Source organism: Egretta garzetta, unplaced genomic scaffold (genome assembly GCF_000687185.1).
Source record: "Egretta garzetta isolate BGI_Z169 unplaced genomic scaffold, ASM68718v1 scaffold291, whole genome shotgun sequence".
Taxonomy (NCBI): Eukaryota; Metazoa; Chordata; class Aves; order Pelecaniformes; family Ardeidae; genus Egretta; species Egretta garzetta.
The window spans coordinates 2,053,581-2,068,876 of NW_009258783.1; the positions used below are offsets into that span (position 1 = coordinate 2,053,581).

General features: G+C 47.0%; 1 protein-coding gene across 1 annotated transcript; it reads right to left on the reverse strand.

Annotated features, from left to right (window-relative positions):
- Positions 1-7,143: 7,143 nt before the first annotated feature.
- LOC104135766 (phytanoyl-CoA dioxygenase, peroxisomal-like) lies at positions 7,144-13,599 on the reverse strand. Its single transcript, XM_035889182.1, is given in 5 exon segments — positions 7,144-7,308; positions 8,872-9,021; positions 11,858-12,023; positions 12,240-12,350; positions 13,589-13,599. Coding segments are annotated over 5 exon segments (603 nt in total).
- Positions 13,600-15,296: the final 1,697 nt, after the last annotated feature.

Below are 15,296 nucleotides of genomic sequence, written 5' to 3' on the forward strand. Positions count from 1 at the left end.
TGTCGATGCCATTTGATGGGTGTGGTGTCACTTGTAGGTGGCTAAATACGTAACTGATGTTGTGTGACAATGTCTCCTGTTGATTCCTCATTCAGAATATATACAGTGCACAATAAAATGCTCCCTGGGTTTGTATGGTATTGTTGCTCTGAGGAAGAGGATGAGTTGCTTGCTCAATATATTAATTTGCCCTAGAGCTCGGTGATGAATCGTGGTCCGTAACTCCAGCTGCCATACAGTTTTCTTATTTGGACCAGCAGGGGTTTCTCACCCAGAGTCCACAAAACCAGCGTGAAACTCCATATTGGTATCAGCTGAAAGCTTCAGGCTTTTTCCAGTTCTTGTGTCTCTGGCCAATGAAAAGGAGATTTCTGCAGAAATTAAACTGTCAAAGGTGGGGCAATGCTTTAACTTCATAAGTGCCTCCAGGACTGTGTTGTGTAGGAAGGGTATGTTCCTCCTTGCGAGCCAAGGAATGAAAGCAATACACTCAGTTCATCCTTGTATGCAGAAACAGGATGAAGAACTCAAGGCCCGTTGCTTTGCTTAAACCCCAGCAGTAAACAAGGGGTGGGGGAGATTGATGTAATGGTTTTTATGTGCCTCAGTCTGTTTTTGGAGATACTGTTCTTGTACCCCAAGAGAGCCCAGCAGAAGAAGGCAGGAGGGAGCTACCCACTGGAACATGCTGCCTCATGTGCACAGCCCCAGCACTGTGCCAGCACAGCCTGTGGTCTCTCGGGTCCAGACAGAGCTGATGATACACTTCTACCAATACTTGGGAGCAAGAGTAGAGGCAGAGACCCATGAGAGGCAGCTCAGGCATGACCTGATAAGCCCAGATGCATCTGTGCCATCACTGAAGCTGTCCCAATTTTGGGAACACGATGCAAAGACCTCCAGCCTCACAACGAAGAAGCCCAACTGCATGCCAGGCTGTGTTTGCAAGAGAGCAGCCAGCAGGTCAAGGGATGCAAGTCTGCCCTAACACTGCTTGTGGGTATAAGGCATTAAACTGGATCAACATTACAGAAACTCTCGCTGGTGAATCAAGACAGCAGTGTTGCTGGAGCTGCCCTGTCCCCTAAATCGTTAGCAAAATCACGCTGGAAATACAATGCTGAATGTGCATTCTCAGAGCCATTATTAAGATTTGCAGAGTAGTAAACTGACAGATTTTCACCTGCCTGTAAGGTTGTTTCTCCAGCTACGCAATGCCCTGTGCATATGTCAAAGTGGGCAGGAAGATATCCAGCTTTTCTCGTTGTAACTTCCTCCAAAATCAGTCCTGGTGTTTAGGGAAGTTAAGCATCCTGCCTTGTCTCAGCTCTCAGCTACTGCTGAAATTTAGAACACCTTGCCCTGCTCTCACAAATTACCTTTCCTTCAATTTTTACAAACACTTTGAAGAAAAATTAAACCTTTAGCATTTTCTCCCTCTGCACTAACCAGTTTAGGCTTAATAACTCTTGAGTAAAATCAGCTTAATGAAAACTTAATACCCTTTCACAGTACATACTGCTAAAGAACCTTCCTTTTTGCCTGTCCGTTTTTCATGGCAGAGCCCATGCAATGATCTCTCGAGCTGTCATGTGCAGCTCCCCTGGCAAACTGAACTCACCCAGCCATTTCACATAATTTTATTTTTCCCAACCCACTTGCTGCCTGGCTTTTCCTTCCCAAAATTAAGTATATGTTGGTCAAGACTGCAGGCAAAACTTTTCTCCTTTTCTTTTATTCTCATTTCCCGTGCAAACCCATGTTGCAGCTCATTTCATTTTGCCCCGAAAGCAGCCCTGCAATGCCCATGTGAGAGAGCCTCAAGGTGCAGCTGGGGTCCTCCACTGCTGGCTGAAAAAACAGCCTGAGCAATCGGTGCTCTTTTCTATTTACATGGCTAACAGCGACTCAAAGATAGCAAAATAACCTTTCTCCATGGTCCCTTAGACAAAAACTCAAAACCTGCCTTTTAGAATGACAAGCAAATGCAGAGGGAAGGGAAACCCCTCATGTCTCTGGGCACCTGGCTTCTCCAGGACAATTATTTTCCCAATTAAGTTGGCACCTTGCTCTTCAATTTCTTCCAGCTTCCCACCTGCCCTGGTGTTTGCTTATGCCTTTTGTTGGCTGCTGGGCAGCTCTCAGCACAGGGGCTGGACTCGCTGCCCTACCACCGTGCTGCGTGGCTTCCTCTCCAGCACAGCTGCTTAGTTTGTATTTTTCTGTTCTTTCTTCATAAACTTAGAGCCAACGGAGGAGGAGCTCTGGTTTCAGGGTACCCACACCGCTTGCACGATGAGCAGGGCAGTAATCAGAGCGAGGAGAGGGGGCTATTTCGTGTAGGAAAAGGTAATTGCCGTCTCTTTCTCCCCGCAGCAGCTAAATGCATATGCCTCTTGTTAATAAAGATGGCACCAAAGCAGCAGCTTTGGCTAGTGCTGAAAATTATGCATGGGCCTTATCACACCGATGAAACCAGCTTAAAGAATCATAAGGGCTAAAACTACAAAGAAACGGGATTTTTCTTCATTTCCTTCTTGTGGTTTTGAAGTTTTAGGGTCCCATTTTTCCACTTTTTTTGAGGAGGGTCCTATTTTCTCAAACTTCAGTATTTAGGAACACTAGGGGTGGGAAGAATATTTCTGCTTCCTATTTTTCTCTAATTCTTGAAATCCTTGTGTGAACCAGAGAATTTCTGAAATTGAATCTTTAAGAAAAATAAGGCCATACCCCAGACACTACCAAACATGTAATCAAAATCACAGGAGGGGTCAGTGGGGTCAATATACTTAGAATTAGAGTAATCATCAAAGCCAAATTGGTGAATTAGAGTAATCATCAAAGCCAAATTGGTGAATTAGAGTAATCATCAAAGCCAAAAATGCAACCAAGGCCTATGGATGTACATGGACCTGGCAAAAGCTCTGCGCTCCCAAACCAGCGTGTGGGAAGTGTTGGAGGGGTGAAGACTGCGCTGTGCTCTGGCTGGGTCACCCTCCGCTAGCCCTTGGGTTCACCCGTGATCCTGCAGGGAGAAGGGGCCCACAGATCTGTGGGGCTGGGGATGTGGGGTGAGCCAGGGCAGGAGGGCACCGCCTGCAAGGGGAACGGCCGTGACCCCCCCTGCGGTGGAGAACCGGGGCTTCGACTTTAAGTGCATGTGTCCCTGTGGGCATTTGGGTGCCAGTCACTCCCAGGAGAAATGCAGCTTTGGTGTTCTGGAGAGGCATGGATTTAGTGAGTCTTGAAACAATAGGGTAGGCAAAATATTTAACAGAAACTATTTATTTTTTTTATTAAAAAGAGAGAAGATAAATGCACGAGAGAAAAATATACACGAGTGAGAGAAAGGCAGGAAGAATGAATGAAAGGAAGGAAGAAAGAAAGGAAAAAGAAAGGTACACAATAAAGAAGGAGTTAAAGGTAGAAAGATGAAAAGAAAGGGAAAGGGGGAAAGGGAAGAGAAAGGAGGAAAGGGAAAGGAAGGGGGCTGCATGCAACTGGGGAAAGGTGGTCTGCAAATGACATGAACAATTTAGCTGTTGTGCAACAGGACATTACTTTGATGGAAAAAACCTTCCTCAGAATTGTTTTGTGGAATATGTCTCTCCAGCTCAAGTCAGTGACAACACCCCTGAGGAGAGCATTTCCCCTGCATTTCGTGGCCGGAGGATGGTGATGTCCTGTGGAGATAATTACCCTGAGCCCCAGCAGGAGGGGAGCTGGGCATGGGCTCAGAGAGGAGATCCACCTTGCCTTGGAGAAGCAAATACCATCTCTGTGCAAAATCTTCCTTAGCTCTATGTTCCCCTCACTTGTCAGCTTTGAACTATGATCAGGAGGGCAAACACCCAAAGGCAGGATGCAGCAATGATAAAATCAGGGCCAGGTCTGTTTGTACCACGTCCCTGATGCCCAGGTCCTGAATTTTCCTGCTCATCCTCACACAGCACAAGGGGTCAAAGCAATGTGGGGAAGACCAGGCCACCAAACCATGGGCATGTTAAGCCTTGTAGCATCACTCACAGCCCTGAAACCATGCACCCTGCCTGACGGCGCAAGTGGCCAGATGTTTGCAAGGAGACTTTGGGTTTGAAACCTTCTAGTTGAATGTAGGTTGCCTCACACCCCATGGACAAACTGTCTATCTGTTCCACATGCCTGTGCGTAAACTGACTGCAGGAAACCTTACTTCATGCCTGTTGCTTGACAAAAGTCTATATTAAAAATAAACAAAACCTTTCCATAAATAGCATGCATTCCATTTTTCCTTGTGCAAGCTGTCCTTAGGCCTTCAGCTGCAGCTTGTTTCATATTTCACATAATAATTCCATAGGACAGTTGGCTTTCAATCACAGACACAGCATAACTCAGCTACTGCTGCACCGATACCCTGATTTCTGAAAAGTTGGCTGTAACAGCACGGAAGCCAGGACATGGGCTGGGACCAGATGAAGAGAGGAGATGAAGAGATACTGGCAGGTGGTTTGCCCAAAGCTGTCTCCAAAATAGTTTTGGCATTGCCATATCTTTGAGTGAAGGCTGTAATAAAGAGTCATGAAGTGTGTCTGCTAGGATTTAAAAGTAGAAAAAAATGGCCTTAGCTCACAACAAGAAGATAGCCTTTAATGTTAGCAAAAAGACTCGTAACTACACTGAAATATGTGCGCCAAGGAAGCACCTACCAGCTCTGGGCTCATTAACATGTCCTGATGATTTCTGGAGAAAGTAATGGTGGTAAAGCCAAATTCCCAGTGGGAATTTGCGGAAGCCTTCTGGAGAGGATGCCCAGCCCCACACACCACCAGTACGCCCCAGCATGCCAGCACACCGAGCCGCACTGCAGCTGGATTTCCTGCAATAAAGAAGATCATAGAATCATAGAATCATAGAATGTTTTGGGTTGGAAGGGACCACTAGAGGTCATCGAGTCCAACCCCCCTGCAGTCAGCAGGGACACCGCCAACTAGATCAGGTTGCTCAGAGCCCCATCCAACCTGGCCTTGAATGTTTCCAGGGATGGGGCCTCCACTACCTCTCTGGGCAACCTGTTCCAGTGGTTTACCACCCTCATTGTAAAGAATTTTTTCCTTATATCTAGCCTAAACCTACCCCGATTTAGTTTAAAACCATTACCCCTTGTCCTAACGCAGCTGGCCCTACTAAAAAGGTTTTCCCCCTCTTTCCTATAGGCCCCCTTTAGGTACTGAAAGGCCGCAATCAGGTCTCCCCGCAGCCTTCTCTTCTCCCAGAGTACGGTTGGCCTTCTGGGCTGCCAGGGCACATTGCCGGCTCATGTCCAGCTTTTTATCCACCAGCACCCCCAAGTCCCTCTCGGCAGGGGTGTTCTCAATCCTTTCTCCCCCCAGGCTGTATTGATACTGGGGGTTACCCCATCCCAGGTGCAGGACCTTGCACTTGGCCTTGTTGAACCTCATGAGGTTCACACAGGCCCACCTCTCCAGCCTGTCCAGGTCCCTCTGGATGACATCCCGGCCTTCTGGTGTGTCAACCGCACCACTCAGCTTGGTGTCATCTGCAAACTTGCTGAGGGTGCACTCTATCTCACTGTCCAAGTCATTGATGAAGATGTTGAACAGCACCGGTCCTAGTACGGACCCCTGAGGGACACCACTTGTCATCCACCCCTGAACTGCTCCCCAGCCCTGCAAACCACTCCAGGAGGCCTCAGCGGCAGCAGCACCAATATTGCTCTCAGCTGCCCTGCCCTGCGCCCGATCACCCAAACATCCTGCAAGCCAGGCAGGGGACAGGCAGTTGTTATTTGGGTGACCCTCAGCTGCAGCATCCTGACGTTTTTCTCAGTCCAAACACCTACCTTTCCAGGGTTCATTTCTTTGGGTATTCAAACACACACCCATCGGCAGAATTTCTGAGCCACAGAAATAATTCAACGCAGCCACCAAACATGGGTTTGCTCTAATTTAATCTTTATTTCAAAACCAAAAATCAAATCCACATCTTCATCCGCTGTACTAATGACTTCCCATGTGAGCTGAAACTTACACGAAACTCTGATTCACTGTGTTTACTTTGCATGGGAAAAGGATGTTAGAAACCTTAAAAACATAATCATGCATAGAATCTTGTATAAATAATATTAATTTCATCTAACTATAGTAATTACTATAATTCCATTAAGATTATTAATACCTTACATTAATAGAGCATCAGCCCAAAAGTGTATCAAGAGAGATTAGAAAAAAATAATCAAGACGTAAAGCACATCTCTCATCACCGTTTTTCTTTGATTACCTAAAATAACCACAGCAAATCTGGTTTTGTAGGTCAGGTTTTCTTTGAAGTAGAGCAGCTGCTCAACCTCAGTGCAACTATTTTGTATTAGCATAAAATGATTTTGTAATGTTCTATTGGGGTAAGTTTCTTACCTAAAGAGCCAAAAGCACATAAATCTGTCGACTCAGAAGCTGATGCTCAGGCACAGGTTTTCCATCCTGGTCATCAGAGGCCACTTTAAAGATTAATTCTTTTTCCTTGCATGACCTTTGCTTGCTTCTTCTAAACATCCTGCATTAAAAAAACCGAACAAAACCACAAACCCAACCAAAAATACTTAGAAGTATTGGATACAGTGTTTCCTGCTTATTCCTGGAGTGAGCTTATCTGTTAGGCCATGTATTCATAAAAATACCCCTTAACTTATTCATTGTGTCTTCAAAGTCTCAGACAGAAAAGTACAGACAACACTAAGTGACATAAAAAGCTACAAACCCCACCGCACAAAACCACACTTGAAATAAGCCAAAAGACTCACTGGATTGACATGGTACGTGGAGAAGACACCACAGATGGGTACTGAATAAACTGTGTCCTCCTACTCTTGCAGATTTGGTTAGAATCACCTAAAGAGCTGCTGGCGTAAGTTTGCCCTAGCTGGGTGGATTTGCACTGAAAGATACCAAGGCACGTGGATGAAATCAATTTTGGCAGGTCAGAAGTGGGAGTGGCGGTGAGCAGAGCTGGAGGAGGAACTTGCAGAGCTCCTCTGCTCTTTCCAGAGATGGGAAGGGGCTGCCTGGAGATGAAGGGCACTTCTCCAGCACAGGCAGCCAGGCAGCAAGAAGCAGCCTTATCAGCTAAAAGGCCAAAAATTCTTGCTAGTTACAAGATAAGGTCATGATTTAAGATTACCATAAGGTCTGAGGCAGGAGTCACTTTATATTTTGCATGTCCAAATTCAATCACTTCTTTCTGCAGGTGCTCTTGGATTGTGTTCTTAATGTTAATGTAGTAGCACTCCGAGCTGGCAAAGTCACAGCTTATACTCTGCGTGAGGACATTGGGCATCACTCACTACCACATTGATTATGAACGACGGGTGGAAAAAAGCTCACACATTCTGGATAGTGGACACACATGACCTAGAGCAATCCTTTACCTGCTTGATCCCAGATTACGTGCAACCAGAGTGCAATCATAGAATCATAGAATCATAGAATGTTTGGGGTTGGAAGGGACCCCTGCTGGAGCAGGGACACCACTAACCAGATCAGGTTGCTCAGAGCCCCATCCAACCTGGCCTTGAATGTTCCCAGGGATGGGGCCTCCACTACCCCTCTGGGCAACCTGTGCCAGTGTTTCACCACCCTCATTGTAAAGAATTTCTTCCTTATACCTAGTCTAAACCTACCCTGGTTGAGTTTAAAACCACTACCCCTTGTCCTGTCACAGCTGGCCCTGCTAAAAAGATTCTCCCCATTTTTCCTATAGGCCCCCTTTAGGTACTGAAAGGCCGCAATCAGGTCTCCCCGCAGCCTTCTCTTCTCCAGGCTGAACAAGCCCAACTCTCTCAGCCTGTCCTCATAGGAGAGGTGCTCCAGCCCTCGGATCATTTTTGTAGCCCTCCTCTGGACCCACTCCAACACTTCCCTGTCCTTCTTGTGTTGAGGGCTCCAGAGCTGGATGCAGTACTCCAGGTGAGGTCTCACCAGAGCAGAGTAGAGGGGCAGAATCACCTCCCTCGACCTGCTGGCCACGCTTCTCTTGATGCAGCCCAGAGTACGGTTGGCCTTCTGGGCCGCCAGCGCACATTGCCGGCTCATGTCCAGCTTTTCATCCACCAGCACCCCCAAGTCCCTCTCGGCAGGGCTGCTCTCAATCCTTTCTTCCCCCAGACCTTGCACTTGGCCTTGTTGAACCTCATGAGGTTCACACAGGCCCACCTCTCTAGCCTGTCCAGGTCTCTCTGGATGACATCCCGTCCTTCTGGAGTGTCAACCGCACCACTCAGCTTGGTATCATCTGCAAACTTGCTGAGGGTGCACTCGATCTCGCTGTCTAAGTCACTGATGAAAACATTAAACAGCACCGGTCCCAGTACGGACCCCTGAGGGACACCACTCGTCACCGGTCTCCATCCGGACATCAAGCCATTAACCACTACCCTCTGGACACGACCATCCAGCCAGTTCCTTATTCACCGAACAGTCCGCCCATCAAATCCATAGCTCTCCAATTTAGAGAGAAGGATGTTGTGGGGGACCATGTCAAAGGCTTTGCAGAAGTCCAGATAGATGACGTCTGTTGGTTTTCCCTTGTCCGCTGATGGTGTCACAACACCATAGAAAGCCACTAGGTTCATCAGGCAGGACTTGCCCTTGGTGAAGCCATGCTGGCTATCTCGAATTACCTCCCTGGCCTCCATGTGCCTTAGCATCGAGCAATCGAGAAGTCAGAGTCAGAGTGGACCCGGGTGGTCAGTAAGGGTTCTTACTCTGCACCCAGACAGTCGCATCAACCCACTTACTTTGTAACCAGATCTTAGTTAAGAAGACTTTGATGGTGTTTAGCAGCTAAATGAATATTGACAGCTGCCTGGTGGTTTCCTACCTTTCAGAAACCTGATGCCTTGTTTGCTCCAGAGCCATGAATAAACAGAGGATGGAAGAACACCGTGTCTCTCATATCCATGACAATGTGAACACAGGGACTCTTCTCATCGTAAACCAGCAGCTCATGGAAAAATTTGATCAGTGGACTCTAGAAACCAAGGAAAAGTGGAAATAATTCAGTAAAATCAGAGCAACACCCATTTCTTAGTGTAGAAGAAGAGATGCAAAGGTGCTTACTCATTTTCTTTCTTCAAGGTAGTACGTTCAATACACCTGATGAAGAGTCTGCATGTTCACCTACAAGCCTTACTAATCAGTTATAAAGACTCATTTATAAAGAACCAGAATGGCCCACTGTGCTTTCTGGATCATCTTTGCACATCTCACAGATAGCTCAGCTTCCCAGTTGCACCTCATACACACACGGCAGGACCTGCTCTTCTCACTTTCTCTTTGGACCTGCAAACCCCTATGAGAAATTCCCATCTCACAACTACAATGTTCTTCATCTGCTTCCTAAAGTTGAATTCAAACAATTAAGAACTTCTCTCCACTGGAGAGAAGGGAGAAGAGAACAAGGGAACCCCACAAGTGTTGCGTGATGCCACCTCTGGGGTGTCAAGTCCAGCCTCCCACTCTAAGCACAGCCATCACCAACACTGGGCCAGGTCAGGAAACATCCTTGCTTAGGAGAAAAATATTGCTTGAAATTAAATTCTGGTCAACTGCTTATTATGAAGATTTCTTCTACAGGAAAATAAACATGCTTGCTTGGCAGGAACATATTCAGAGAAGGAGAAAGTGTCTTCAGACCTGACAAGAATAGAGAAAATCAATTGACCAGTGGGAACGAAGACTGATTTGTAACAGAGAGCTTCCCAGACACAGACTGAGTAGAGTGTGCTTACCAGCCAAAATGTGGTCCCCCCATGCATGCCCTCCCCAACCCCCCATGCTGCTCTACCTCCCACTGTGGATAGCCGTGAGGCTTCAGGGCCTCCTTGTGCGTCCCTGGCTGCACAACCAGGCAGCCGTTGGCCCGGGCGGCCCTTGAGAACTCAAGTTACATGAAACATGGGGAATGCATATGGTTGCACTGAAAAGACTCTTCATGCACTTTAGGTGTGACATAGAACTGTCCTGGGGAACATCACATCACTTACGGTGGTCACATGTCCCAGGAACCAGCTCCGAAGCTGCACTGTCTCTAAGCATGCTCCTTGCTGGCACTCCATTCTGAGGCCAAGTGAGTTTAAATCTCAGTCTATAGCACAGTGAGATGCCCAACATGGTTCTTGGGTCCATAGCTGCTCCACAGAGTTGTTGGGAATGGCATGAACAAACCGAATGTTTTAATAACTCAACGTACTCTTGTGCCTGTGCAGAAGCTGGACACCTCAGAATAGGAAAATGCTCGGGTCTCAGCTCTGCTGAACTCAAAAGCTTGTGAAGAGTCAAATCAACTTTGAAAAAACTGTAAGGTAGTTAACTGAACTTCCTTCCACCCCATTTCTCTTGTATGAAGTAAGACTTTGATCTGTAGCACTAGAAGCCAAAGCCAGGATTCAAAATCCTTCCTTTGGCACCATTCACATGTCTTCATATCAAAGCGCTGAGCATGCAGTCACTGTCAGCAAGGTCAGGAGTCAGACTAAATTTGACATGTCTGAACTGTTAGTCTGGAAAATAGCACATAAGCTCTAAGCAAAGGATCATCTCTGTATTTATCGCCTTTCACCAAGCTCCAGGAAGCCCTTGTTTTCAACACATGTGAAATGTCAAGCCCAAAAAAAAAAAGAGTGTTTTAAATAGTGGGGCTTCGTGCGAGTGCAGACAGGCGAATAAGCAGCTCAGTGTCTGATTTTTGCATGCTACTTTTAAAAAAAATATATAGTTGAGGGAGTCAACATGGTGCAAAGACCTAAGCTGTAGAAACATAGTAAATTAGTTGGAAAGAATGTTTTAGATGTAATGATATATAATGATAGATATAATGGCACTTTGATTTAGGAGGCACACATGTACGTCCCAACATGTGACCCCGAACATCTACAGCAAACCGAACAATAAGAAACATATCCCACCAAGCTGGGACTCAACTAAAACACACTATTACCAATATAACTTAATATATTTTCAGAAATGTTTTTAATTCAATTTAAGCAACTTTGCTAAAAGGGTAAGTGCCACTTCAGTTAAATACATGGCAACGCAGCCATATGTAACAACTTCTGCTTTTCCCTCTCCCTGGAGCTCTGCTTACCAGGATCTGGAAGTTCATTTCTCAGCATCACCTGCATGGCCATTATATTTGGCCCTGCAAAGCACTCAACATCTAGGATCTACAGAGGAAAAAAGCAATAGAAAAAAAGATGTATTTTATGCTATGGTAATATATTGCGAGTAAAAAAAAAGCTGGGCAGATCTATACTGTAAACTAACTGTTGATTGGGTTGTTCATGAGGGTGGACCTGTTATCAGCGGTTTCATCGAAAATAAAAAACAAGCACAAACAAACCAGCCACAGGTGCTGCCGTGGGTGCAATGCTCACCAGGGCTTTCCCTGCTGCAGTATATGCCAAGGCATTGCAGATGATGGATGACTGCCAGGGCAAGAGCTCTACAAGATCTCGTATGTCCACCTCTGATTCTCCAACACAACCTGACTTCTATAGTACAAGCCAATACATAAGGAACTGTACCTACACATTACATACATTAATATACTTTCTTATCTTATGAAAAGTGATGGGAATCTGCCGCTGATAACTACCGCAACATGAACGCAAAGTACAAATCCATCTGATATTGGATGGAGCATGTATTAAAGTAGGCCTGTACAGAACAGAACATCACGTAACTTTCCAGAAGGGTTAGTCTGGCCTGCTCAGTTTAGGCATTGCCTTCACCTTGCCATTAAAACGTCTATATGTTCACAAATTTCTACTAGGTTCTCCCACCACCACCCCCCTATTGGCTTTTACCTCTGGCAGAGTACAGTATCTGAACAACTCTTCATCTTCCCAGAAATCATGCACTTCATTAACTGTTTTTTCAGACCAAATGAAGTTGGGTCTGCAGATCTCATCTCTCATTATCAGAACTCCTGGTGGACTGACCTCCTTGTTACAGATCCTCACAAACTCCTTCCTGCAAAGCAGAGGGAACCGGAGAAGCCAGAGCACATTTTAGCCATGTTTGGTCAGATTACTCTCCTCAAAGACACTATTCCTGCAGAGAAAGGTATCCAGCAACATCACACACATCCATACTGGGAGAATCCAGCTTCATCCAGCCTCCCAGAGCTCCCTCAGGATGCTGCTGCACATAGGACCCCCCCAGCACCTTGAGCGAAGTGCCTTGTACCTGAAGTGCTCAATGTCTTTATCAGAAACGAGCTTCCTAATGAGCAGATACCCACTGTCTTCATAGAACTGCCTTTGCTCTGTGGTGAGGACATCACTGTCCAGGGTATAGCTGAGACACAGACGAGAAACACGTTAGTAGGGGTGGGCAGAGCAACAGGAGCAGCGTTGGTGAGACCCGGCAGGAGGACGGTGCCATGCTGGGGATCAGTGGCTACCGGGGAGAGGCAGGTGGCTCCAGCCGGCGTCTGGGGGACCATCAGCGAGAAACCCTCCCCACAGTCGACACCAAGGGCACTTGGAGAAAATAAGTAAAATCAAGTAGGAATTGAAATTCAATTTTTGATTTTTGTATGAACGAAGGTACAATTCATCGAAATGTCCTTGGCTGAGGAGCAGCATGAGCTGCTGCTGGAGCAGGAGCAGTTATCTGAGGTATCAGCTGAGGAATATACACTTAGGCACATTAGAGTATGAAAACATTACTGCAGAGCAATTATACCCCTCCCCATGAAATCTTGGAGTAGGGAGAGAAGGCAAAGTGAAACTAGCTTAAAAATGGGGAGCTGCAAACAGAGGTTGTAAAGGCCTTGTATTCCTTTCAATTTGGGACATGCTTAAAAATTATATATTCGATGTACACACTGTCCTTAGCAGTGCACTTAGTACCCTCATCTGCCTACATTAACTCTGTGAGTGATGCCTGAGAGGAGATAAATATTGAGATTGAATATCGATCCATAACAGACCCGCAGCACAGGTCAGAAGATGATTTTTGACATCTTTGCACAGGTGCCCTGTTGCCACCATGCCATAGAGCCTCACCGCTCCTAAAAAGTGGACTTCAGCCCCCCCCCATGTCATGGTTCAGATGAGCTTGTGCCATTGGTGTGGCAGTTGGTTCATCCTCACTTTTCCCTCAAGCTCTACACTGTGAAGCAGACACTGCTGAAAGGTGGGGTTTGTCCTGCTGGAATTTGCTGTTCCTACCTCTTTCCCCTCTTCCTGGACTGACTGCACAGCCCACGGGTTGAGGCCTTTGCTGCAGGAGGGAAGAAGGAGGTACGGCTCCCGCTGCAAGGACCAGGAGTGGATTGAATGTAGCGTGTGCTCCTTACGAACTGGGGTCAGCTTTCCTTCAGCCTCTTCTGACTCCCAAAACAGTGGAGACCACCGGCTGAACTTCGTTCTTCTTTTGGCAGGGCTCTTCCTTTTTTTCCACATGAGCTTTTCACAGGTTAACAAAAAAAAAAATCCCCTTTCTGATGGAAATAGCTTGATACTTTGGGATTGCAAAAAATCATTGAGGGATGGGCAGCAAGTTTGAGAAAAGCACCCAGGTTCCCGCACTTGTTCTTCATGGGTCTGCAGCACGCTGAACAGGTTTCCTCCTGGACAAAAATAAGCTTGGGGCAGTGGGTGACTTGGTTAATTATTGCTTTTCCTCTCCTTCTCCCCTTCCTGCTGCCGTGGTGGCAATCCAAGGGAGAAGAGGGAGTTTGGACCTGAAGGCTGGTAAGACCTCGCAGCTCTGCTGTGGTGGCTCCCTCTGCAATGGCCTGCCTGACGTGCCCAAATCAGCTGTACTGTATTGCCGGGAAACCAAACCCTAAGAAACATATGGTGGTTGTGGCTTTGGTTTTTCCCCAAAAAGCCCACTTTTGGAGAGTGAGGTGAATTTCTGGTGCTGAGTTTCCACTGGTGGGGCATGTGCTTTGGAAACCTGTGATTGCAGAATCTCCACTGGCTGGGATGGGTGGGAACAGGACCCAGAAAACACTTAACTGGCAGATCCCTCACACAGGAGCTCACATTCACATGAGCTTGATGAAGCATCCTTTGGACTCCAGCCATTGCTCAAGTATCCTGTTGGGATGTGCTTGTAGATCCTTGCTCTCCTAGGGACATGGTCCTGCACCCATGAGTGTGTAGCTTTGCTGAGAAGGAGCCACAAGCCCTGTTGGCTCTGACTCTGCCCACGGTCATTTCGGAGGGGCAAGGATTGGACTCCTTGGCATTGCTAAGATGCAGCTGAGCTGGCCTTGCACACGGTCGAGGGGAGCTTGGTTAATCTTAGTTCTCCCCAGGCTCTGGAATATCCTCAGCCTGTTGTTGTAAGAAGGAGTTAGGATGTGAGTCTCATCTGGTGGGAAAACTGCTCAGCTTAGGTGATCTGAGAGGTCTTTGATGGGTTTGTTCTTCTGAAAGAAGAGATTTAGGCCTAGATCCATTGGCAGAGATGCACAAATTTTTAAAAACGAAGCCAAACTTCTTCCCTTCTCTTTCCCAGCTGAAGTAAGAAATTCACAGCCTGGAAACTGGGAATCTGACGGACACCTGTAGCTCTTCTCTGTGGTCACAGCTCCCTCTGCAGTCAACTCAGCTACGCCACTAACACCAGATGAAGTCCCTCCGCGAATCCTGTGTGGTGAACCAGATGGGATATTCTAAGTCCTCATGAAAGTCCAAAGAAGAGCACTAGCTGGGCTGTGAGCCAGCGCTCAGCCAAATCAACAGAAGACCCTCCATCTCACTGAAATTATTCACTTGGGCCCATGCAGCAAGCAAAGACCAGGCTGAGAAGGTCCAAGCCTGGAGAGGCATCATGGCATGTCTCCCTGGGAGCAGGATTGGTGCCAGGGCTGTACAGAGGGCATGGGAAGAGGTGCAGGAAGCGGGATACTCAAAATCACCCACTGAGCAGGGCTGAGGGTCTGTCCTAAAGTCTCCCCCTTGCCAGACTTCTTGGTGTTGTGGTCAAACCAGAGGCTCCCGAGACGCTATGTCTGCCTCCAGGTGGGAACCACAGCCCAGACATCTCACCACACCACCAAGGGTTTAGGAGCAATGCAATCACTGTGCTCAAACCTTGCCTTGTTTGAAAAGCATGCAAACAAACAAGAAACCCCACAGATGATGCAGGAAGAGGAATAAGCACAAACCCCTCCTCTGCGTCATGTTATCATCTATGAAACGACTGCAACAGCTTTGACTTGCAGCCGCTAGCCTGGGCAGTCAAAAGCAGCGTGGCCAGCAGGTCAAGGGAGGGGATTCTGCC